The following is a 25,354-nucleotide window of genomic DNA, read 5'->3' as shown; positions in this document are numbered from 1 at the left end:
ATTTACTCAATTAACCTGTCCTCCTCTGTAACGCCTGTTTTTAGTCTATATCTCACACCTGACGATGATCTCTAGGGTGAGATCGAAACGTCGTGTCTTATATATATTTTAGATTGAATAAATAAATTCTGGTTTTTAAATTCTTTTAATCTGTAAATAGTGGGATTTTATCTTATTAGCATGATTAGACTGGTTGCCTGTCCCATTCGTCCCAGTCTAACAGCATTCCTACTGTGGCATGTTAGTATTCACAGCCAACGATCGGTAGAAGGGCAGCACTTGACAGTTAAAATCTTGCGATATAAGATATTTTTTCTATCGTATTCTATAGATAATTTCGATCAAACGTTTAATTTTTCAAAGTCTTTGAAAAGTTTCATTCAAGAAAATCTGCTTTTTAAGATATATTCGGTTATAAATACACCGAAACGCCACTGCGCATGCGTATTAGACGTAGCAGAATAGCGGAAGTAAAAGTTAAAAATGTTTAAATTCAGTGAAATATTGACGGTTTTAATGAGGATTTCGATGGGTTTATGACGGTAAAAGATGCCGAAATTTATAGCAGTAACAACGGGTGCAGTTTGCTGGTTGTGCGTGGTAATCCTAACAATGACCAGTGCCACAGACTCCGCAGGGTAAAAAATATTCAACTACAATAGGCCTACTAACAGTAACATTTCTTGTTGTCAATTTAGATTTTATTGAATTTTGATTTGTTGAATCTCCGCATTTAAAAATTTGATGTGTTCTCTAAAACCACCAGATTTAGATTGGGAATGAAGTGGATTGTTTGTGTGAAAAAACAAGGAATTAATCTCCCCGACTGAATCAGGGGGTTTTGGTGCCACGTTCACCTATCTGTCAAAAAAAAAGTTACAAACTTCGCTTTGGTCTTGGAAGCCGTTCCTGGAACCGCTTGACTCGTTGGAGTCATTCCTAGCTGACCAGAATCCAGTCGGGCCAATCACAGCACTTGCCACAAACGAGATTATTAGGTTTTTGTTTGATTTCTCGTTAAATCGAACTAAACTACTACAGCAAACATTTTAGCGCACAACACAAAGGAAGTATTGCGCAAGTCGATGATGTCATGAGCAAAAACGCCATTAATGCTGCTTGAAGCGAGCTCGGGGAACGATACTGATCCCCCTGGCAAGCAAGTATGATTGGATGCCTGATCTGGTGCACTGCCCCCTCACCGGTCCTCCTTTACCGAGATGATGTAATTTACCGAGATCAACCGAGATGACATGAAATATATAACATATTTATTTATTCCTTATCGATTTTAACTCTTGAAATCATATTATAACAGTAATAAATACCTTCTACAGTCATATTTTACATATTTTTTCGGATATTTTTGTAAAAAAATAACTTTTTACTTTACCAAGATGAGATCGTCGATCAATCAATTTCAATGAAATTTTATCGCTAACTGAGATGACGTATTTGAAGTCAAAATCTTTTTTACAAAATATCCGGAAAATATGATTCTAGAAGGTATTTATTACTGATATAATATGATTTCAAGTGTTAAAATCGATAAGGAATAAATAAATATGTTATATTTCATGTCATCTCGGTTCATCTCGGAAAATTACGTCACCCCGGTAATAAGGAGGACCCCCCTCACTTGACTTACTACTTATTAACAGAGAGCTGCCAACCTTTCTGATTTTTCTGTAACCGTTCCGGAATATGTGAAAAAACGGCGTTCGGTTTTTAGAAGAATCGTTGCTAGTTATTAACCCTTAATACAGATTTTTAAGACCTCAATACTGATTTCTAAAACGTCTTCTGGTTTGAAAATTGGGGACTAAATGGAAAATTTTTGAAAAATACTGATAAACTTGGGCATGTGGTCAGCAAAAGATAAAATCTAGGTTGGCAGCTCTGTTAACAGTTCATCCTCCTTGTGTCAGCTTCTTCCACCCACCAGTCTCAAACCTGTTTGCTATTTATTTTCAGCGATACAAACTCCAATAGTGAATTTTCTAGCGGTCAGTCGGTCAAACACAATCAACAGGTACAATTACATTTCGTCAATTGGAGATACAGCAGAAACTCGTTACAGCAAACTTCACGGGACCAGACAAAATATGTTTGTTATAACCGATAGTTCGTTATATCCAGTATGAAATAAATCAAATTGCGTTACTTGCGATGAAATTCTATATTCGTTATATAATTAGATAATTCGTTGTAACGAGGTTCCATTGTAGCAATGTGGGTTTGTTGGGTATGGGCAGGGTAGATGGTAGGATATGGGTAGGGTATGGGCAGGGTAGGCGGTATTGTCTAGGTGGGGTATATGGACAGGGTAGGCGGTAGGTTAGGGGTAGGGTTAAGTGGAAATTGTTTATCTATAAATGATTTGATTTTGATTTTCATTATTCAGAGTTCAAAAACGGAACCTCAGAACAGCGCTGAAACTTTCACTGAAACCCAACAACTGCAGCAGCAGCGGTCTCCACAGCAACCACAAATACCATCAGAACACGCGGCAAAAACAGATCAAAATCATCCGGAAAAAACAACGAAACATCAGCAGAATTCAGATGAGAATAAACATTTAGAGGTGAGGCCGGAGGTGACGGGACAAAGAACAATTCCCACTGAATAATTGTAAAACAATTTTGAAACTGATTTTCACTTCTTGTAGGTTTGATAAATGATAAGCTTATCTTTTCCTTAGCTTGGATAAATGCTGCATCGGAAAATTTCATTTGATTTGAAGTTCATGAACACTTAACATTCAATCTGATAAAAAAAACTAATTTCTCTGAGAGCGTGTAGAGTGGAACCCTGTACAATAAGAACCCTGGAAACCCTGCGTAGGCTGGGTCAATGGGAACCCTGCGTACGCTGAGTCCATGGGAACTTTGTGTACACAGGGAACCCAGCGTACGCTGGGTCCATGGGAACCCTGCGTACGATTGGAGCCCTGGAAACCTTTTGTGGGTACGTTGGGAACCCTGTATGCGCGTTTAGCTGTTTAACTATCTCTCTAATAATTGGCAAAGCGCCAGGGTTTAAAACGATCTTATCTCTTTAATCAACATCTGGTTCATTGTTCGTTTTCAATTAATCTGAAGAAAGTGGTATTACTGATTGAGACTAGCTTGCCACAGGCGCTTTTTCATTTCGTAAAGAAATTGAAAACCTACCGAGTTGTTAGCAATAAGTATTGGTGCCTAAAGAGCATTAAATTTTTTTTTTCAATCAACTTAAGCTGTTTAGCGAGATCCTTAGATTTACCCGGTGATCCATTAAATCTGAATTAATTCGGCCTATCAGAACTATATTTTGAGCGGAGCACAATTCGACCTTGTTGTCAGTAACGCAGCTGTCAATCTGCTGTTCTGTATCCACCCCCCACCCCTCAGACAATTGTCAGGCTATTGTTATCCTCGTAAAAACTGATCGTCAAAACTACGCCAGAAAAAGCAACAAAAAGATCCATCGCAATGAAGTTATTTCAAACATAGAAGCTCTCTTCGGCTTTCTCACTTAGACTGAGATTTATTTTCGCAGTGAGAATATGATGAAAGATACCGAATGTTTCTTGTATTTATAGAATGGTGTTTGGTAAAATGCCTAATTTGATACAATTTCAAACTTCACACTCGTGTTATCTGTATATTTTTCAGGGGCCAGTCTCTCAAAAGTTGGCTAAAGATAACGGTTGGATGAATACCATAGTAACAATTAACTTTTGATTGACACTATGTCAACTATCCACTGGTTAACTCTAAACAACTTATGACAAGGTTTCCAGCGGTCCTTCCAAGTCCTTCTCCTTTTGGAAAAAGTTTGGACAAACATCATCTTTGTCCTTCCTTTTGATGAAAAAGTCCTTCCAAATTTGATTTTTAAGAATTTTCGCGCGCAATTTTGTCGCAAATTCGACTGTTGAAGTATTTTATTACTCATGCCTGGTAATTCAATTATCAGTAAGATTGAATATGCAGGAAAGTGTTATGAAATTACCCTGAAATGTATGACTGGTCTACACGACTATAGTATTCCGGCAAAGGCATTGCGAAAATGCTCCCTTTTGGGCCTTCCTTTTGGGGTTAAAATTGTAGAAAAAGTCCTTCTTAGTACTTCGTTTTACCCTGGCCTTACCACTGGAAACCCTGTTATGAGCAACTGGCCCCAGAATTCCACAGTACCTTAGTTATCACGTATATGTACGGTTTGAATCCTGTTCATAATGAGGACTCTACGTTCGACTGCGGCAATCGAGGATTCCACTTGTGGCAAGTGAGGATTCACCAGGTTCGCGAGTGTGCACTCAGACAACTACCGGATTTCTTCTCATATTCAATTAAAGTCTATCCATAATTTCTCAAATTCTTTGAATGGTGATCAGTAAAAACCACCTTAAATATGAACCTTAAGATCATCTGCGTTTATCAAGAGGAGGGATTTGCCTAATTTCTGATGAAGGAGGCTAAAAATGTAGATGAAGTTTCATTGAAAATGGACTAGATTTTGACGGGGTTGTCGCACTGTTACGCACGCCATCTAGCGGGATAGCTGGTGGCACGAAGTCCTCATTAAATTCAGAAATATCATCGACACTATTATAGAATTTTAACATCACTCATCTCGTCATTTCAATGGCAATATATTCGAGTGACATTCGCCATGCTGCCCTAGTTCGCAATGCCGGACATTCGACATCCAAACGCCGCACCCTTCGGATGTTATCGCCATCCTTACAAAAACTGATCGTCAAGGCATCGACAGGGTCGACGTCGGTTGTCCAAGCGGGCGGGTACAGACAGCAGATTGACGGCTGCATTAGGCCTGATTGAAGAACGGAAATATTCAATTTCTCTTACAGGTTCAAAGTTCAACCGATCAAATCGAGCCGCGATTAATTCAGACGGCTGAAGATTTAAACCAAATTAAACAACAGCGGCAACAATTGAATTTAGATCCGCACGTTTTAGTTTCGACGGACAACGAATTAGAAAAAAACCGGGCGGAAACAATCGGACAAAATATCGATGATCAACAACTAAGTCAGACGGAGCGGCAGACGGCGCTAGCAGACGATAACAATAACAGGTTTGACAAATATTCATTTATTCTTTAAATATTCCAGTTAGATTTGCGGTGAAATTTCAATCAAAACTTAAATCTATCGGTCAAACAGTTCACTCACAACTGTGGAATTGTGGAATTTAGGAAAACTGGATTCATATGTTAATATTATTCATAAAATACTAATCAGTCAGTAATCCCCTCCTTAACTGAAGGGTAATCAGTTGGTAATCCCCGCCTGTCCTGCGCTGGTGGAATGTTAATAATCCCCGCCTTGGCCTGCGCGTGGGTAATCTACAAATAATTGATGCTATTATTCACATGATTTTGCATCAATTATTACAGTTAGAATATTGTAATTAGTCGGTATTTGACCATCAGTGATGTTGACTAAATGAGTGCATCAGTGGATGGAACCCTGTCTACCCCTTGTGGGTGTGTACCCTGGCTAACCTTCTTGAGTGTGTGAGTGTGTACCCTGTTTACCCTTCATGTATACCCCTCATGAGTGTAAACTGTCTTACCCCTCGTGTGTACCCTGTATACCCCTCATGTGTACCCTGTCTCTCCCTCGTGAGTGAGTGGTACTCCATCTACCCCATGAGTGAGTGTGTGCACCCTGTCTACTCCTCATGTATACCCTGTCTACCCCTTGTGAGTGAGTGTGTACTCCATCTACCCCTCATGAGTGAGTGTGTGTACCCTGTCTACTCCTCGTGTATACCCTGTCTACCCCTCGTGAGTGAGTGTGTACTCCATCTACCCCTCATGAGTGAGTGTGTACCCTGTCTACTCCTCATGTATACCCTGTCTACCCCTCGTGAGTGAGTGTGTACTCCATCTACCCCTCATGAGTGAGTGTGTGTACCCTGTCTACTCCTCATGTATACCCTGTCTACCCCTCGTGAGTGAGTGTGTACTCCATCTACCCCTCATGAGTGAGTGTGTGTACCCTGTCTACTCCTCGTGTGTGCCCTGTCTACCCCTCGTGAGTGAGTGCGTGCACCCTGCCTACTCCTCGTGTGTACCCTGTTTTCTGCTTGTGGATCTGGTCTCGGTGATTTAACTGTGAGGTGAAACCACCAGGAATTGTCTGTTGTCCTTTGGTTAGCTGAGAGAAATTTTGAACAACTGCAGCCCCTGATCTCTGGTCATGAAAACTTGACTGACTGATTGACTGATGGACCGCCCGAATGCTTGATTTGACAGACTGACAGATAATGACGACTGACTCTAACATTATTCAACAGTTTGAATATGAATTTATTCAGTTCAATTTAATAGGAAGAATTTTATTGTAATTTTGAATGATTGACGCAGTACCATATATAGATTAATGATGAAATTAAACATACAATTGTGAATTAACATTGAATGAATGAATGTTGTTGACAGCTGCTGATTTTACAACCCCCCCTCGCCTACTGTCTCTATATCTGTGCCGTGTAACATGTGTGTCTCATCACAGTTCACTACACATAATTCTAACAGATATCAGCGAACATCGGGGAATTCTGACTCTTAGTGAAAATCAAAAGAAAGATCACATGATATTTTGAACGCTCTAGAATACTTCACAGCCAACGAATCAATAAGTTTCAGATTTTGGGCTTTCCTGATGATACTTCGGTTTTCATCTTCTGAACAGGACCAATAAAAATCCTAGTCAATTTATGTTGAAATTTAGCCATGTTTCTTCAAGTATGGTCTGTTTGTTTAAATACTACTAGGTGACCAGCTCTGAACGAGCGATCACGGGCTAGGGTTAGGGTTAAGGTTATTGTGACATAGATTAAGTGATCAGCTATTGACTCATTTGCATACCAGGTGACCATCTTCAGCCAATCACAGGCTAGGGTTTATAGGGCATGTGTAATGCTGATTCAATAAACACAATTTCACAATGAATATATTTTACTGAAACTGAAAGTTAGAAACAAGTCAAATCCCTCAAAACATAATCCTAGAACTCCTAGTTCAGGGAAATATTAGAGAATGTTGGATTCCCTGATCTGTTAAGGTCCTAATGGCACGATCACTTCTTTCAAACGTTTTATGTAGTCACGTTGTAGTATTATGACTCAGGGCTCCTAGCAGGATTGTGACTTCAGACTCTTAGCAGTATTGTGACTCCAGATTCCTAGCAGGATTGTGACTCCAGACTCTCAACAGTATTGTGACTCCAGACCCCTACCAGGATTGTGACTCCAAACTCCCAGCAGTATTGTGACTCGAGACTCCTAGCAGGATTGTGACTCCAGACGCTTAGCAGTATTGTGACTCCAGAGTCCTAGCAGGATTGTGACTCCAGTCACTCAAGACTCTCAACAGTATTGTGGCTCCAGACTCCTACCAAGATTGTGACTCCAGACTCCCAGCAGTATTGTGACTGAGACTCCTAGCAGGATTGTGACTCCAGACTCTTAGCAGGATTGTGACTCCAGACTCTTGGCAGTATTGTGACTCCAGACTCTTGGCAGTATTGTGACTCAAGACTCTTACCATGATTGTGACTCCAGACTCTTGGTAGTATTGTGACTCCAGACTCTTGGTAGTATTGTGACTCAAGACTCTTGGCAGTATTCTGACTTAAGACTCTTGGCAGTATTCTGATTCAAGACTCTCAAACAGTAGAACCATAACCACACTCAAACGTGGTGAACGGATGATAAGATAAAAACCCACTAGCTACAGATTATAAGAATTTAAAAACAAGAATTTATTTATTCAATCTAAATTATATAGAATGAATTTTTCGAAGACATCTTTCTGACACCATCAGAAAGACCTAACTGTCGAACTGTTGGCTTAGAGATTAATTAGTTAGTTTGTTAATTTGGCCGGTGTAATTAGACCCCAATTAACGTAAGCGTGTTTAATTAACGTTTAGATGCGTGTGTTTGTACAGGTTCTACTGAGCCTATACCGAGTACTGTATGTGTCTGACTGACTGTTTGTGGGCGACTTAACGGACTTTAGACTATAGACATTGATCCAACAACTCGTGGTAAGAAAGTCAATATCAAAGCACGAAAACTTAGCAAACAGTTTATCAATCGTTTTAGACTTTGAAAGAATATAATATGAAAAAAACAACCCCATTATGGTAAAGCTTTAAATGTTTTAAAGCCTGGGAATTTATTTCAAATGAAAAATTTGAAAAGGACAGGACGTTTCGAACTGACACTAGAGGTTGTCGTCAGGTGTGGGGGAATAACTAAAAATGAGGGGAGAACCGGTTGATTGGGTTAACTTCTGAATAAGTAGGCAACAGGCGCTTTACGAGCAATTTACGATTGCCACGTCCAATACCAGATTTTTTTACAGGTTGCCACGGCGAATTTATTTCAATTTTGTCAAAATCATGGTAAGGGGACATTTATTTATTGCGTACGCGTTAGGGGAGAGGGAGCGATGATTGCAATGCGTAATGCATATAATAAAATGGCTGATCTTGCATACAGGGGGTTGAAACTTATATGGGTACGTAATAAATGAATGATCCCTGTTCAAAGCAATAGGCCTATAGGCTGGAATTTTAGAGGGGCTGCATTCATTGTTAAGTGTATGCCACCGAGGCTTTCGATTCCCCGAAAAGATACAGAAAATCTAAGCTTGATTTTGGTGTAATCTTCTATTTTTCACATTAGCGCAATATATTTCTAAGCAATTATCAGCATAGATGGAATATTGACATCCACTCTGGTAGGGGCAACAGATATTTTATAAGGGGTGGTTCATTTTTAGAGGGGTGGATGTGAAAATGAAAAGGGGTGCTGGCCTCTCTAAAACCTGTTGTGGAGAACACTAGATCTGGGTCCTGGCCTTTCAGAAAAATGTAGAGATCAAGGTGAAATACGCTGTGCTAGATTGTTGAAAAATAGTTGTTTTTAAGCAGTGTTTTTAAGAATTTTAGGCGAATGTTCAGAGGAGCTAGCAACAGTTTTTGGGGCTGTTAATTGTATATGTAGGGTTCAACCTGTTTGACATGGGGTTCTCCATGTGATGTGGGATTCTCCCTGTGTATTGAACTAGTTTTTACTGACGACTGTGGCTGCTGCCGAATTGGCAAACATAAAAATATGATTCAGGATGATTAGAACAATAGATTTGAGAACGTTATCAAACTTGACATTGAAATAAATCACGTGTTTATTAATGTACAGAATGACCTGATTATCAGATAGTATTAAAGCCCGCACTTTTGATGACTGATATGACAAACTGGGCTTCTGTACATTGACATTTCTGTTTAATCTGTTAAACTTTAAACTCAGGAATGTATGACATAGTGCCGTCTGCTATAGCCTCTGTATACGTGTGGAGTAGTTAACATCGGGACCAGGCGGTCGTAGCAGTCCGGACTGTGGTCTGTACCGGATACAGTATAGGGCTGGTCAGTATCTGGGACTGTTATCTACGGGTGGGTCGCATCTAGTACTGTAGTCTGTACGAGACACACAGCGCGGTCAGCGTCTCGGACAGTGGTCAGTATCCGGAGCTGGGCGGTATCGGTACTGGACACTAGAATCAGTGGTCGCTACCAATTATATGTTAATTGAGGTCTAGTTTGATGGTGATCTGTCTGTTTTGCAAACCGATTACTGTAGGTTTCATTATGCTGGTAGAACCGGTATAATCTAGTCCTGTCGTACCGACACGGGTACTCGTAGTACTTAGCTCTGGAATATTTACTGCTAGGATTACAACTTGAAATGCTTGCGTTGAATAACTATAGTTAATATTTGAGAGAGGATTAATCAGTGATATATATGTATATATATATATACTGTTACGTAGATATAGATATGCAGATGTTTTCTCTTGTGATATTTACATTAACCAATAAATTCTAACAGACAGTTGGACAGAGACCTCGTACCGGGACAGTGAGACCTCGTACCGGGGCGGTGAGACCTCAAACCGGGGCGGAGAGACCTCGTACCAGGGCGGAGAGACCTCGTACCAGGGCGGAGAGACCTCGTACCGGGACAGTGAGACCTCGTACCGGGACGGTGAGACTTCGGACCAGGGCAGAGAGACCTCGGACCAGGACGGAGAGACCTTGGACCTCGCTGCGTTTTGATAAACCCTCGTTAATTGTAGAGGCTCCTGCTCGTTGCTCGTTGCTCGGATGTTGTAAGATGTTGAATCAGTTCATATCGTCTCAATACGGAACGGAAACGGAACAGATTTTAAAAACAACCGCCCTTCTCTGCATCCGTCGTCAGAAACAACGCAATGTAACTACACGATCTACGACTAGGTGGCGTTACGGCATGTTGACGGGCGTTCATATATCGCTGATTTTATTATTGATTAACGCTTGTTTATCAAAGAGGTAAGATTCACAGGTCACTTGTACTTTTATGTACCTAGGGCTCCTTGCGGAACTGATAGGATTCTCTGGGGCCCCTTGTTACTGGGTTAAGGGTTCTCTGAACTTCCCTGTATTAATGGGTTGTTTGTTCTCCCTGTATGATTAGATTTATGGTTCTCCCTGTATGATGTACAGTTCTTCCTGTATGATGTAGGGTTCAACCTGTGATATGGGATTCTCCCTGTGTGCTCCTTGTATGATGTAGGGTTCTCCCTGTGTATGATGTAGGGTTCTCCCTATGTGACATGGGGTTCTCCCTGCGATGTGGGACTCTCCCTGTATGATATAGAATTCTCCTTGTATGATGTAGGATTCTCCTTGTATGATGTAGGGTTCTCCCTGTATGATGTAGGGTTCTCCTTGTATGATGTAGGGTTCTCCTTGTATGATGTAGGGTTCTCCCTGTATGATGTAGGGTTCTCCCTGTATGATGTAGGGTTCTCCCTGTATGATGTAGGGTTCTCCCTGTATGATGTAGGATTCTCCTTGTATGATGTAGGGTTCTCCTTGTATGATGTAGGGTTCTCCCTGTATGATGTAGGGTTCTTGTATGATGTGGGTTCTCCCTGTGATGTGGGATTCTCCCTGTGTGATCTAAGGGTCCTGTGTATGATGTAGGATTCTCCCTGTATATGATGTAGGGTTGTGTGTGTGTGTGCGTACCGTGTTTTTTGTTTGTGTCTGGTGAGAATGAGGATAAATGTGTTTTTTGTGTAACTGTTCTAGTTTTTCCACTGATGACATACATTGTATTTCAGTTTTTTCCTCTTGTATCACTGATGAACCGATGATCCATTTTTTTCTCATAATAACTGGCAGTTTCTATTTATAAAGATTTAAGACTCCAACTCTCTGAGAATGTGAAATCTGAATTTCTGAATCAAAATTCGTAGCTATTTGGGAAATTTTTGGAATTTGTATCATTTATGCGTTGATTAATGGACAAACCATTTTGATTTTTTATCAAATTGTTGTTCTTTGTTTGTTCAGACTGCAGCCGGGTTCAGAGTCGATATCTCCAGAAATACCGGACGCTCAGAAAATACCCGACAAACCGATTATACTGCCTCCTATTGTCATCGAAACAAAGAAGGATGAAAAAGACAAAGAATCAAAAAGGTAAAATTGAATATTACATCATTTCCGATTAGTTAACTTTACAGAGTAAAATATTTATCAACTGGGAACTGTTGGACTGGGTTCACAACCGTAAAACTGAGAGCTCACAACTGTTAAAATGGGTTCATCGTCGAACTGGGTTCGCAACTGTTCAACATAGTTTACAACTTGAACTGCATTCATAACTGTAAAACTGGGTTCACAACTGTTGAACTTGGTTCCAAACTAAAAATGACTTCACAACTGTTGAAATGGGTTCATAACTGTAAAACTGGGTTCACAACACACTGTTCAACATGGTTCTTAACTTGAACTGCAATCATAACTAAAACTGGGTTCACAACTGTTGAAATGGGTTTGTAACTGTAAAACTGGGTTCACAACTGTTGAACCAGGTTTATTGTTGAACTGGGTTCACAACTGTTGAACTTAGTTTTTTGCCCTGACTTTGATATGCAATAGGTAAATATCTATATTTCTGTGCCCTGGTTCAAGTTGTTTTTAACAACTTATATCTGTTAAGAGAGAGAAAGGTGATTTGCTGCCTTGTTCATAGAACTGACTGATAAAGAGTTTATTATTGATTTGGTCGAGATTTGAATCATATTCAATCAGGGAATCTGTTGTTTGATCTGGTAACACTATCTGTGAGGTTTCAACTGGCTCAATCCAGTTTATATCCCTGCATGTTGTGGTCGGTTCCTCGGGGGAGTGCTGATCGGCACCAAAGGTAGTAAAAAAATGCTTGAACATTAAACCTTTACGGGAATTATCGAAAGAGGGTCTAATTTCATAGCAAATTAATCGATTTTGTGGCAGAGCTCTAGTTTCATAGTTCTTGATTTTGATATGAATTTGGATTTAAAGTTCATTTCCAAATATTTGCCCCTAGCACTGACTGAAATTCAAAGTCTCAGGATGACTCCAAACTGAGAGTGTGGAACTGGATCCAGAGCCACAAGTCAATTCCTCACTAAAGGCTGTGGAGCTGGATCCAGAGTCAAATCAATAAGCCTTTTTACAGTTTCCAGGCACCATTTTTTTGGGTACCTGCCGGGTCCGCATTGTTGAATTTTTTGTCCGTATGTTTATTTTTTTTATTTCGTTCATATCTCCGGATTGAATTAAGTTAGAAACAAAGTTTTCTAGAGTATCACGTTTGCATATTTATATCAAGAAATTTAATCTAACCGGTCCTATTTTGTTAAAATCAAAATTTTCAGTAACTATGCATGCAGGGAAGCCAGGAAAACGTGTTTTGGAAGTTTGACTCGCAATTACTTAAAAACTAATAAAGATAATTGAAAACGGTAAAAAGTATATAAGACTATATATAGATGTCTATTGATCCTGAAAACTTCGAAAATGTAGATAGAAATTTGTAAGAATTACGAACTTTTGAATGGGATGAGCAATAATTCAAGTTGAATTATCGGGAAGATGATACCAATGTTTATAACTTCACCAGCACGCATTGTTGCATTAACTTTATAAATGGGTGATATCATAAAATAGTCAATTATTAGCCGAGTTCACCGATATTTTTACTTTGTTTCTAACTTAATCCAATCCAGAGATATAAACGAAATAAAAAAATTAAACGGGGGAAAAATAGGGACAAAAAATTCAACAATGCGGACCCGGCGGGTACCCAAAAAAAATGGCGCCTGGAAACTGTAAAAAGCCTTATTCCACACTTAGTGCTATGGAACTGTTTCCTGAGTCCCATATTGATTCTACACTGATTACTATGGATTTGAATCCTGAGTCCCATATTGACTCTACTACACTGAATACTGTTGAATTGGATCCTGAGTCCCATATTGACTCCACACTGAACGCCGGTGTTGTTTTTATATTTTCAGTGGTAAAGATGAACTGCTGAATTCAGGAGAAATAAAAATAGAGAACAAACCAAAAACTGAAGACCAGGTGATGTCTACAGACCAGCGACAAAATATTGATACCGATTCTACGGCTGAGAATAATGTAGCCATGGGCACGGGAGCTGCGGGCTCCGGGCAGGCTAAACCACAAACGGAGGAAGAAAAAGCGGTCGTCGATGCACCGGTTACCATGACGACCACACCGGCTACTGACAATAACGTTTTGCCGAAACAAGAGAAAGAAGACATACCTTCATTTGATGAGTGGAAAAAACAACAAATAGCTGAAGAGCAGGAACGTAAACGAGAAGGTAAATTACAATATTCACCGACTCAGTTCTATTTCACGGTGGCCACTTGCGCACCTAGAAATCAGGGATCAGTTCTAGACCTAGTTCACGGTGGCCACTTAATTGGGGTTAAGTTCTAGTCCTATTTCAGTGTGGCCACTTAATCAGGTTTAAGTTCTAGAACTACTGTTCAGGGGGCCACTTACGCACCTAGAAATTAAGGCTCAGTCTTAGACCTAGTTAAGGGTGGCCACTTACCCACCTAGAAATCAGCGGTCAGTTCTAGATCTAGTTCAGGGTAGCCACTTTATCTAGAAATCAGGGGTCAGTTCTAGACCTCGTTCAGGGTGGCCACTTATTCATCTAGAAATCAAGGAAAATGTTGAGAATTTTCTTTTCTTTAAAAATTTGTGGACTAGCAAACACTAATACTATTCACTCTAACTGTTTACAACTTTATCCCAAGAAATGCTTCTAATTTTTTTCGAGTTTAATATCATCCCAATGTTTCCTGTTGATTGCACAAAATTCACGATTTTCACTGGTTAACATTCCGCTTAACCAAGAGCTGCCATGTTTGTTTTGAATTGAAGAGCGGTGACATCTAGTGGACGTTAGGCAAAATGAATACCGGTAATAGCGAGGGTGTATAATTACGTCTCGGGTGATAGGTCTATTGGCATGGACGTGTCTGAGCCTTTAGGTGTTAACCAACTTACCTCTTATAATCTCAATGCTACGTATGATTTCATTTTTATCCAACGAAGTTGTTTATTCCGTGTAGATGCGATCGTTCATCTGTCCGTCGGAGGTGATAAAAAAACGCGTCCGAACTCGATGCGCGCGAACTACGCCTCTCTGTCGTGTGGAGCTAAGATTCAAACGTCGAACCCGGAAGCGCAACACGGCAGCTACGTACTCAGCGATAATAAAGATGAATATATGATCAACCCGTGCAATGTGAAAAAATGGTTAGTTGAACGTTTTTATTCTGAATTTGCCCACGACAATCTGTTGACCTGTGTGTGGACCCAGTTATACATTCCTTGGATCCAGTTACACAGTCCTGGATCCGGTTCCAACCTCTCTTCACAGCTGTAATGTTGTATGGGTTCTTGGTGAACCAGCTCTCCCCTCACAGCTGTAGTGTTGTCTGGGTTCTTGGTGAACCACCTGTCCCCTCACAGCTGTAGTATTGTATGGGTTCTTGGTGAACCATCTCTTCCCTAACAGCTAGATTGTTGCATGGGTTCTTGGTGAACCATATCTCCCCTCACAGCTGTAGTGTTGCATGGGTTCTTGGTGAACCACATCTCCCCTCACAGCTGTAGTGTTGCATGGGTTCTTGGTGAACCACCTCTCCCCTCACAGCTGTAGTGTTGCATGGGTTCTTGGTGAACCATATCTTCCCTCACAGCTGTAGTGTTGTCAGTTATATGATGATTGTTTAATTGCAGGTTTGTGGTTGAACTTTGTGAACCAATTCAACTGAAGTTTCTAGAAATCGCAAATTTCGAATTGTTTTCATCGCTACCGAAATCATTCCACGTTTTCATCAGTGAACGGTAATTCATTATGATTCTTATTGATATTATTGAATTTATTCTTGAATGGAATATTTTAACAAGTCCAGGGTTCATAGCGATCAGATCGTGGGGTATTATTAGGTCTAGTACACTTGTCTGATGGATGGAAATTCCTTGAACCAGAGGCAAAAAGGTCCTCAAAATTCCTTAAACCCTGCAAATTTGAACATCAATTTTTGAAAATTAGATAGTCTACGTAAATTATGACAGCTACATTTTGTATTTATTCAACCCAAATATAGCAGTAGCAGCTGCAGCTGCAGAAGCACCAGCAGTTTGAGACGATAATTTTGAAATATTTATTATTTTATAAATTCGATATATTTTCAGATACCCGACGAAAGAGTGGGATTTTCTGGGGACGTTTTACGCTCGTGAAGAACGAAAAATTCAGAGTTTCCCGATTCCTGGACAGGAACTTTACAAAAAATTCATCAAGGTATGAACGAATTACGATCTTATTTTTCGAAAAAAATTTGAAATTTTTATAGGAAGTAATTACAACTTAAGTAATGTAAGGGCGTATCCAAATACATCCTCCCGTCAGGGATTCAAACCTGATGGCAGCAAGGCAGTCCGAAAGCTTGCTGCTTGACAGGGAACGCAGGGAAAACTTGCGGCACCAATCAGCTCGCTCATTGTGTTATCGCTGAAGCAAATTTCATGGATAAACTATAAATAGAAAAACCCGGGCTAAAAATAAAACCAGATTTTTGATTGGCTAATAATGACATCATCTGCTGCGCACTCGGTCTAGTGCGGCAGGGTTTCGTACCGTGGTGAGTCTCGATGTCATCAGGTTTGAATCCCTGCTGAGGGAGGATGATCCAAACGATGACTTGCTCTTCGAAAATTGAGTAGAAAATATAAGTTGGGAACCGAAAATAGAGATGACTTCATTAATGTGATGACTTATCCGATTGCAATTGGAACGAGTTAGACTGTGAAAATCTTTGCGAAGTGCATCAATACGTTAGCTACGAAACAAGTGACTAATCGGATCATGACCATAAATAATTGACGATTTTCTGTTTGACGTGTTGCAGATAGAAGTAGTTGATTATTACGGAAAGGAACATTTCTGTCCGTTGAGTATGTTAAGAGCTTACGGTATCAGTTACACGGAGGATGAATACGAGCACGTAGCCGGTGGAGAGAATAACGACGAACACCTCGCAGCAGACGCCGATTCCTCGTCGTCCTCCTCCGTGAATACCGAGAAAGAATCGTCGAATATATTCACTAGCGCCACCGATGCCATGTTCAAACTCGTTAAAAAAGTATTAAAAGGAACCGACGAAGAAACGACGCAGCAGACGGATTCGGCAAATACGGTAGCGGCAGCAGCAGCAGATCGGCTGAGAGATCCGTGTAAAGGTAAAAAAATTCCCCCTTCTCCTCCCTCTCCCCCTCACATAGACTCCTCCCCTCATACCAGACAGTTCATGTAGACCCCTCATTCCAGACATTTCATATACCCCTCCCCTCATTTCAGACAGTTCATATAAACCCCTCCCTTCATACCAGACAGTTCACATACAGCAGCAGCAGCAGATTGGCAGTCAGATCCTTGTACACTCCAAATCCTTTTCAGAGATCTTTTCATAGTGTCTCCCAGATTGCCCTCTTAAAAATCTACCCCAGAGTCATTGTAGTGTACGGCAGACTCCTACAACAGAGCCCTCAACTGCCCCTCAATATAATTAATTTAGGCATTGTTTTTACGTTTGATTATTCGCAGGTTCGTCGAGCACGGATAACAATGTGACGTGTAACCGTACTGCTGACGGTAAACAGTTACCCTGTCTCCAGGGGGCGACACCGTTCCCTATAGTACCCCCTGATAATAGAGCATTACCAGAAATACCTACTGGTAATATACAAGCTGTTTATATAGGTGAGTAGCAGCTTAACTGTCGGGTACATTTTTTGTGAAGACTGATTTGTTGTTAAGAGTAAAAGTTTATATTATCATTGATTTTTCAGGTAATACAGAACTGTATTGTAATACATTAGGTGGTATAGCAGTGTTTGTAATAGAGGCATGTCTCTCGACCAGTTCGACTGATTCGACCAGTTTAACTAGTCGCTGTAGCGTTTGCGAATCAGTTCGATGTCAGCCGGTGAAATCAACTCCGTTTTTCGGATCTCGTTCGTGCATTTATTACTACTTCCTGTTGTCGGCCGTGTCGTCATGGCGGCCGAAATCGTGTAGAGCCACGCGTAACGCGGTAATACGCTCGGAGAAACCGAGGACTGAGTCCGGAGACATAGAGGGCACTACTAGCGTGCCGGCGGGGCCCGCGATGCCCGACGCCGATATACACCCGGATAAAACAACAATTACTAAAACGGTCGTCGTTGACGACGGGCAGACGATTTTACCTTCGATCGACGATATGAATAGATATAGAGAAACAATCGGGGAAAACCTGGTCGAGACCGCCGGGCCGTTGGAGGTTGCCACTAGCGGGATGGATGTTACTAGAATACAACCGACTGTATCACAAAAAACGGACGTCGATCGCGCGGCCGATAATACCGTAGAAACGGTTACCGGGGAGCCGGCGATTGTTGTAAATCAGTGCAGCGACGGCATTTGTTCTGTAATTACGCGGACTCCGGTTTTATCGTCGTCGCTGTCGACGACGGATCTGAACGCGGAATCGTCAGTACGCTCAGCGCCCACGACTACGCCGCAACAATCGACCATAGTTGCGAGCGTAGTCGCGGGGATAAGTACGGCCGGGCCTAAAGTTCTGGAAGGTAAACCGGGCGATGGGGCGGTCAATACAGCTCAACCGGTAAACACAGCGGCGCCATCTACCGACGGGAAAGAGAAACAATCAGATCCGTCTGCTCGACTCGATGCAGATAACGGTGCGGCGAATAAGGTCAAGGTCGAAAGTTTTAATGGTGCCGATTTGAATTCAGATAAAAACGTTGATAACCAGAACAATAACATAGATAAGCAGACAGCAGAGACATCTAGTGAGAATATTAAAAACCGCGCTCCTTTAACAGATGAGTCAGGGACACCGAACCAACAGCAATCCGCTCAGCAGTCCGTCGAAAATAACAACGTTGAAAGTACACATGTCGTCATAGAAACTAACAACAATCACGTTAACAACGGTGATAATATAGTTCATACACCAGCGACAGCAGCATCGGCAGCGGCGACAGATTCAGAGAAAATCCAACAACAGAAAGTGATGCCTAGTGACGCCAGTCTACCCCCCGTCAAACGGGAGTCGGCCATCATGAGATTGAACAATCGGATTAAAAACTTAGAAGCAAATCTCTCTCTCACCAACAGGTCAGTCTATTAGAACGATAACCACACTCAAACGTGGTGAACGGATAATAAGATAAAATCCCACTATCTACAGATTAAAAGAATTTGAAAACAAGAATTTATTTATTCAATCTAAAATATATACTCACCCTAGAGATCATCGTCAATGAATAGATAGTGGGTTTTTATCTTAAGGTCAGTCTATAACTTTTAAACGGGGTCGTGGGGTGTCTGTGGTCCCTAAACGGGGATGGGGGTGTCGGTGGTTTCTACTGGTTAACTTCAACTGACCCGTTCTGATATTTACGCTACCTCGTGAAAATGCTGCTTTCATCAGATAATATGATCTTTTTTCTCCACAAAAAACTTTTATTACTAACAAAATATGTAAGATGGTTGATTTACATTATGGAGAGGGAAAACAAGCAAGCAATGAAAGTAATTTCGTTGAGAAACTGATTGAGAGTTGTAATGGAATCAGTGGTAGAATAGTGTTTGCGATAACACAGTAGTTTCTATATACGTAGAATATTAGAAGGTGTTCAGTATTTTATCAGTAAAAGCCGTCCATTTGATTATAGGTGTCATTTATCTAAAGCGACGAGGGTCAAACCGTTATCAAAACGACCTCAAAAATGTATAAACCATTAATCAAATTGCCGAACCTTAGGTTTGTTATCAGTCTAAACGGGACAGTGGTCCCCAGTTATAGTTGATACCAGTTAAACGATAATTCATTTGGCCAAAAAAATGCGAAGTTAGTTCTATGTCATAAGATTTGAGATCATTCGTTCTACTATAGTGGATTTAACAATTTACTCCTAAAGCAGTCATAAGATTATTTAAACCAGAGCGGCTATGGAAGTGCAGCGACTACAGTAGTGATGGCCATGGCAACAATTTACTGACTAACATTTGTTGTTAATATCACGTTTTTGACGAAATTGAAGTGAATAAATTTCGTCCCGGCAACATGTTAGAACCTGTCGAAAATTGGCGATTGGCCGCAGCAATTGAAAATTGCTACCGACGAGCCTGTTAAGATCATCTTTTCTTTCGCTCCCAGCAGGTGTGGTGGGTTTGGGACACTGAATCAAATCTACCCTTAGCATAAATAACTCGATTTTAAAGATTAAAACCGATATAAAAGATAATAATCATCTATTCACTTAAATCATGAGGCTGCGAGTGGGCCCTGAGGCTTCCTGATATATCGGTAAATTTTAAAGATAGATCCTTAACTTAGTTCTAGGTCAGCTGAGTCCAGTTTTACAGTTTTGGTTTGAAGTTTAATTTAGGGTTGACTATTGTTAGGTTTATAACGGATCAATTGTAGGCTTAGTTGCGTAGCGGTGATGACTTGTAATTAAGACCAGTCTCAGACCAACTTAAGTTCTACAGCCACAATTGAAACAACTTAAGACCAGTGTTATGATTAAAGACCATTTCTTGGACTCAAATCATGGCTGCAGCTGGATTTAGGCTTTCATTTGAACGTCGGAAGAAAAGACGAAATATTTATGATTGGTTTTTTTTCTTCTAGATATTTGGACGAATTGAGCCAACGTTACAAAAAACAAATCGAAAACATGCATTTATCGTTTGATAAAACGATTCAGAAACTACAGGAAACGGCTCAGTCGGCCGAGATGAGAGATCTAAAACAGCAAGAGAATATAGCAGCTTTACAGACACAGATTCACGGGTTACACGATAATGTGGGTAATCTTACTAAACAGATCGATCGGATGTATGTACAGGTAATTAATATATACGACACCCCTACCACTTGCTACAGTGGACTGATCGACACAGGCTGTTATCCCTACACTGAAATTAAGACTAAAGTTTGGTGTAGGGATAACAGTCTAACTAAATGAATCTGGTTCCACGCCAGGCTGTTACCCCTACGCCAAACTCTAGTGGACTGATCCGGTTCCACGCCAGGCTGTTACCCCTACACCGAACTCTAGTGGACTGATCCGGTTCCACATAGGCTGTTACCCCTACACCGAACTCTAGTGGACTGATCCGGTTCCACACCAGGCTGTTACCCCTACACAGAACTCAAGTAGACTGATCCGGTTTCACACAGGCTGTTACCCCTACGCCGAACTCTAGTGGACTGATCCGGTTCCACGCCAGGCTGTTACCCCTACACCGAACTCTAGTGGACTGATCGGGTTCCACATAGGCTGTTACCCCTACACGGAACTCTAGTGGACTGATCCGGTTCCACACCAGGCTGTTACCCCTACACAGAACTCTAGTGGACTGATCCGGTTCCACACAGGCTGTTACCCCTACAACGAACTAGTGGACTGATCCGGTTCCACGCCAGGCTGTTACCCCTACACCGAACTCTAGTGGACTGATCCGGTTCCACACCAGGCTGTTACCCCTACACCGAACTCTAGTTGACTAACTCAGGATAAATGGAATTATTCTGTGATTCTGGAGTCAAGACAAAATTTCTATACCTACAAGACAATTAAAAAATTTCTGTCTGTAATATCGGTTTGTGAATATTTGCTTGTGTATTTTTTAGGCCCTCGAAAGTCATTTGTTTTTCATGATAATCGAAGCGTTTATATTGATATTTGTGATCGCTATGTGTGTGCGGAGGTCTCGTCAGAGGGCGACACGAGCCGAGCTACAGGAGTTGTTGAAGAACATGCCGACACAACCGAGTTCAGTTACTCTGCGTCGTTTATCGGACAGTACGCTAACACAATCACCGGCTAAATCGATCAATAATAAACTATCAGGTAACTATTAACCCATAGTGAGTTACATTCGAGTTTCCGTCGACCCGCTGAGCGCCAGACAGGATCTCTTCGACCCGTCGAGCGCCAGTCAGGATCTCCTCTGACGCTGAGCGCCAGACAGGATCTCCTCGACACTTTGAGCACCAGTCAGGATCCCTTCGACCCGTCGAGCGCCATTCAGGATCTCCTCTGACGCTGAGCGCCAGACAGGATCTCCTCGACGCATTGAGCACCAGTCAGGATCCCTTCGACCCGTCGAGCGCCAGTCAGGATCTCCTCTGACGCTGAGCGCCAGACAGGATCTCCTCGACACGTTGAGCACCAGTCAGGATCCCCTCGACCAGTCGAGCGCTAGTCAGGATGCCCTCGACCCGTTGAGCGTCAGTCAGGATGCCCTCGACCCGTTGAGCGCCAGTCAGGATCCCCTCGACCAGTCGAGCGCCAGTCAGGATCCCCGACTGGTTGAGCGCCAGTCAGGATCCCCTTGACCAGTCGAGTGCCAGTCAGGGTCACCTCGACCGGTTGAGCACCAGGCAGGGTCTCCCTCAACCCGCTCAGTGTCGGAGAGGATCCTTTGACCAAGAAACTCTGCCTTTTTTATAGGAAACTGTTGAGATTTGTGAGTCACATTTTGTGATTAATTTTGACTGAAAACTAAATTAAATTCTGCTGCTACAACGTTTATTTTCCTTATTTTGCTGCTGCTACTGGTAGCTAGAGCTACAGCTGTAGCTGCTAGTGAGAAAAATTTATAAATTTTTTATTTATTCCTATGACAGGTAGTGACAGTAACTTGTATATAGTGGAGCCAAGTATACCTTTCTTCCTCACAGAGAAACGGGTAGGTATAAACTCAGGGGGAGGGGATGAGGGGCATGGTGGAAGGGTGAATATGGATCCAGTTCCACATTTGTTAGTCTCATGGCTCTCTGTTTATTGTGATTGCTCTGTTTTTTATTAAAATGCTGCTCTTTTGAAAAGTTTAAGTTTTTTCTGGACGCCGTTGGTTAGTAAATAAACTCTGACCCCCTCTCACTCTTCTCACCCCCTCCCCTCCCCTCACTCCTTCATTCTTCTCACTCTGTCATCAGTTGTGTGCCTTTTCTTTGTTATTCTTTTACTTTTGTTGTGATATTTCATATAAATGTATTAAATGTAAGCTTTGAAAGGGATCATTGCATTAGAATCATGAAAACGCCTTGTCCTGCTGCCCAAACCCCCTCCTGCCCTGCTGCCCAGAACCTCTTCAGCCCTGCTGCCCAGACCCTCTTCAGCCCTGCTGCCCAAACCCCCTCCTGCCCTGCTGCCCAGAACCTCTTCAGCCCTGCTGCCCGGACCCTCTTCAGCCCTGCTGCCCAAACCCTCCTGCCCTGCTGCTCAAACTCTCTCCTTTTCTACGTTATGTAGTTAACCACTTACCAGGGTTTCATTCCTAGTTGGAGGCAACCGAGCCCTGGTAAGCGAGGATATCCAATCTATAATTATCCATATAAACCTGTCTCGTGATTTATTTTTTGAAAATTGTTGTTTTTGGTATTTCAGGAGCCCGCTCTCGTCGAGAAGAAGAAAAAGAAAAGAAAACGTTCGTCAAATAAACTAAACAGCGGTTCCGGCGGATCGAAATCGGCTACAAATTCCAGCGTCGTTTCGGCCGGACTTTTATTCGGAACACAACAGCACGACAGTTGGTTGTCGCGGCAACAGCATTGGAATCACGGTTTACAGAAATCATACAGCACCGGAGAAATGTTACCGGTGTTCGAGAACGATAGCAGCTCAATCAGCGGTCAGAGCGGGGATACACTACAAACCGGATACAGATCTGCCGCAGAAACTGTCCATAGATATCCGCAACAATCGAAACAACCTCGTAAAAATCATTCAGTTCAAATTAACGGGAATGTTTCAAATATCGATAATATCGGTCCTCACCGGGGCGCGGGCCCAGCTCGGCAGAATTACGCTCGGTACAACAAGAAAAAAGACTGGGATAAAAAGTTTGATTTGGCGCGTAAATCACATACGACGGACTGGGATCCGGATGCATTCCTCGATCCGTTCGATACATTCCCGACCAGTGGCGCCCCCGGTGGTGGAACAACGTCTCAACGCAACCCGATCAGTAGCGCCCCCGGTGGTGGAACAACGTCTCAACGTAACCCGACCAGTGGCGCGCTCGGTGGTGGAACGTCTCAACGTAACCCGACCAGTGGCGCCCCCGGTGGTGGAACTCTGTCTCAACGTAAAACGACGAATTCCTTGCCGTCAAATTCTCCTCGGATGCCGCGGAAACAACTGAACGACTTGAATTTTTGCAGTCAGAGCGATTATAACGGGTACCGGGGCAGTGCGGGCGTCAAACACAGGCGCCCCCTAGTGATCAATAATAATAATAATAATAATAATAATAGTAATAATATAAATCATAAACAATACAATTATAAAGATGATTCATCGCTGCCTTATCAATTGCGGTAGATGTTATGAAACCCACGACCCTTAGGGGCGTCAGGCTAAGTCTTATCGAAAACCGTGAGACAGGGGGTGTCCGGTTCAGTCTTATTATAAAACCTGCGACATGGAGGGGTGTCAGGCTAAGTCTAATCGAAAACCGTGAGGCAGGGGGTGTCTGGTTCAGTCTTATTATAAAACTGCGACATGGAGGGGTGTCAGGCTAAGTCTTATCGAAAACCGTGAGACAGGGGGTGTCAGGTTCAGTCTTATTATAAAACCCGCCACACGGAGGGGTGTCAGGTTCAGTCTTATTATGAAACCCGCCACACGGTGGGGTGTCAGGTTCAGTCTTATTATAAAACCCGCCACACGGAGGGGTGTCCGGTTCCGTCTTATTATAAAACCCGCCACACGGAGGGATGTCAGGTTCAGTCTTATTATAAAACCCGCCACACGGAGGGGTGTCGGGTTCAGTCTTATTATGAAACCCGCCACACGGAGGGGTGTCCGGTTCCGTCTTATTATAAAACCCGCCACACGGAGGGGTGTCAGGTTCAGTCTTATTATGAAACCCGCCACACGGAAGGGTGTCGGGTTCAGTCTTATTATGAAACCCGCCACACGGAGGGGTGTCGGGTTCAGTCTTATTATGAAACCCGCCACACGGAGGGGTGTCGGGTTCAGTCTTATTATGAAACCCGCCACATGGAGGGGTGTCAGGTTCAGTCTTATTATGAAACCCGCCACATGGAGGGGTGTCAGGTTCAGTTTTATTAGGAAACCCGCCACACGGAGGGGTGTCAGGTTCAGTCTTATTATGACTAGTTATGATTGGTAAAATTTTCTAAAGTTAGTTCTAGTGTTTATGTATTATCTTAGTTCTCTCAATAATTAATTCACCTTCAATTTCGTCTTATCAATGTTTAGACAATTCAAATATTTTTGTGCAAAGATTTTTATATTTAATGTATCTGCTTTAGTTACTTACGTTACAACTTAACGCAACTGACAAGTCTTTTTGGAAAAACTATTGAATTTTGTTGGCAATTATTTAAACACTTTGTCCATGTTTAATTTATTTGTTTAATTTATTCATTATTTAGATCTTAGGGAGGGCGGGGACACAGGCGAGCGGGCTGAAGGGCGGGGATACAGACAGGCGGGTGATCAGACTATACTGTTTCACTCAGTGCTGCTTTACAAGAAAATACCAAATAAATGAATTATACTTGTTGAATTAGTGGTTGAATGTTAAGAATCAGTGATTGTATGTTAGTGAGTTGAAGTGAATAATTGTGCGTTGTATAAACTATTGTGAATTGATTGTTCAAAATGATTGTTAGAATGAGAATAATGTCAGGTCACAAAATAATATACGGCTCCGTGGACGAGGCGATACTCCTCAACTGTGAGGGGTCTGGACGTTTAAGTCTAATCTCGAGAGTAATTAAATCCTGAATTAAAGATTACTATAGAGGTTTAATCTAGTCAATATGTGTGGGGAGGGAGAAT

At 41.9% G+C, this 25,354-nt stretch overlaps 1 protein-coding gene across 3 annotated transcripts; it reads left to right on the top strand.

Moving 5' to 3' along the window:
- Window positions 1-491: 491 nt before the first annotated feature.
- Window positions 492-25,354, top strand: LOC141907966 (SUN domain-containing ossification factor-like). Of its 3 annotated transcripts, XR_012619562.1 has the most exons (17): window positions 492-638; window positions 1,975-2,032; window positions 2,405-2,584; window positions 4,859-5,085; window positions 11,432-11,560; window positions 13,426-13,757; window positions 14,521-14,707; window positions 15,194-15,301; window positions 15,653-15,761; window positions 16,369-16,699; window positions 17,064-17,219; window positions 17,309-18,641; window positions 20,164-20,380; window positions 21,169-21,388; window positions 22,168-22,229; window positions 22,931-23,959; window positions 24,121-25,354. XR_012619562.1 is itself a non-coding variant. In XM_074797694.1 (16 exons), exons 1-16 carry the CDS (start codon window positions 550-552, stop codon window positions 23,864-23,866), a joined length of 4,674 nt encoding a protein of 1,557 aa, XP_074653795.1. In that variant the 5' UTR covers window positions 492-549; the 3' UTR covers window positions 23,867-25,354. The 3 variants fall into 3 exon arrangements, 2 of the variants coding, with proteins under 2 accessions (XP_074653795.1, XP_074653796.1); XM_074797694.1 differs by having other exon boundaries at window positions 22,931-25,354; XM_074797695.1 differs by lacking the exons at window positions 492-638; window positions 1,975-2,032; window positions 2,405-2,584; window positions 4,859-5,085 and adding an exon at window positions 9,368-10,402 and having other exon boundaries at window positions 22,931-25,354.

This window comes from Tubulanus polymorphus, chromosome 7 (assembly GCF_964204645.1).
Source record: "Tubulanus polymorphus chromosome 7, tnTubPoly1.2, whole genome shotgun sequence".
NCBI lineage: Eukaryota > Metazoa > Nemertea > Palaeonemertea > Tubulaniformes > Tubulanidae > Tubulanus > Tubulanus polymorphus.
This window is presented reverse-complemented; position numbering and strand designations above follow the sequence as displayed.

Bases quoted from the DNA above. Each gene is read 5' to 3' on its own strand.
- LOC141907966 (XM_074797694.1), top strand. From the start codon at position 550: ATGCCGAAATTTATAGCAGTAACAACGGGTGCAGTTTGCTGGTTGTGC. The intron at 15,762-16,368 runs GTATGAACGAAT...GACGTGTTGCAG, and splicing joins TTTACAAAAAATTCATCAAG to ATAGAAGTAGTTGATTATTA. The intron at 18,642-20,163 runs GTCAGTCTATTA...TTTTTCTTCTAG, and splicing joins AATCTCTCTCTCACCAACAG to ATATTTGGACGAATTGAGCC.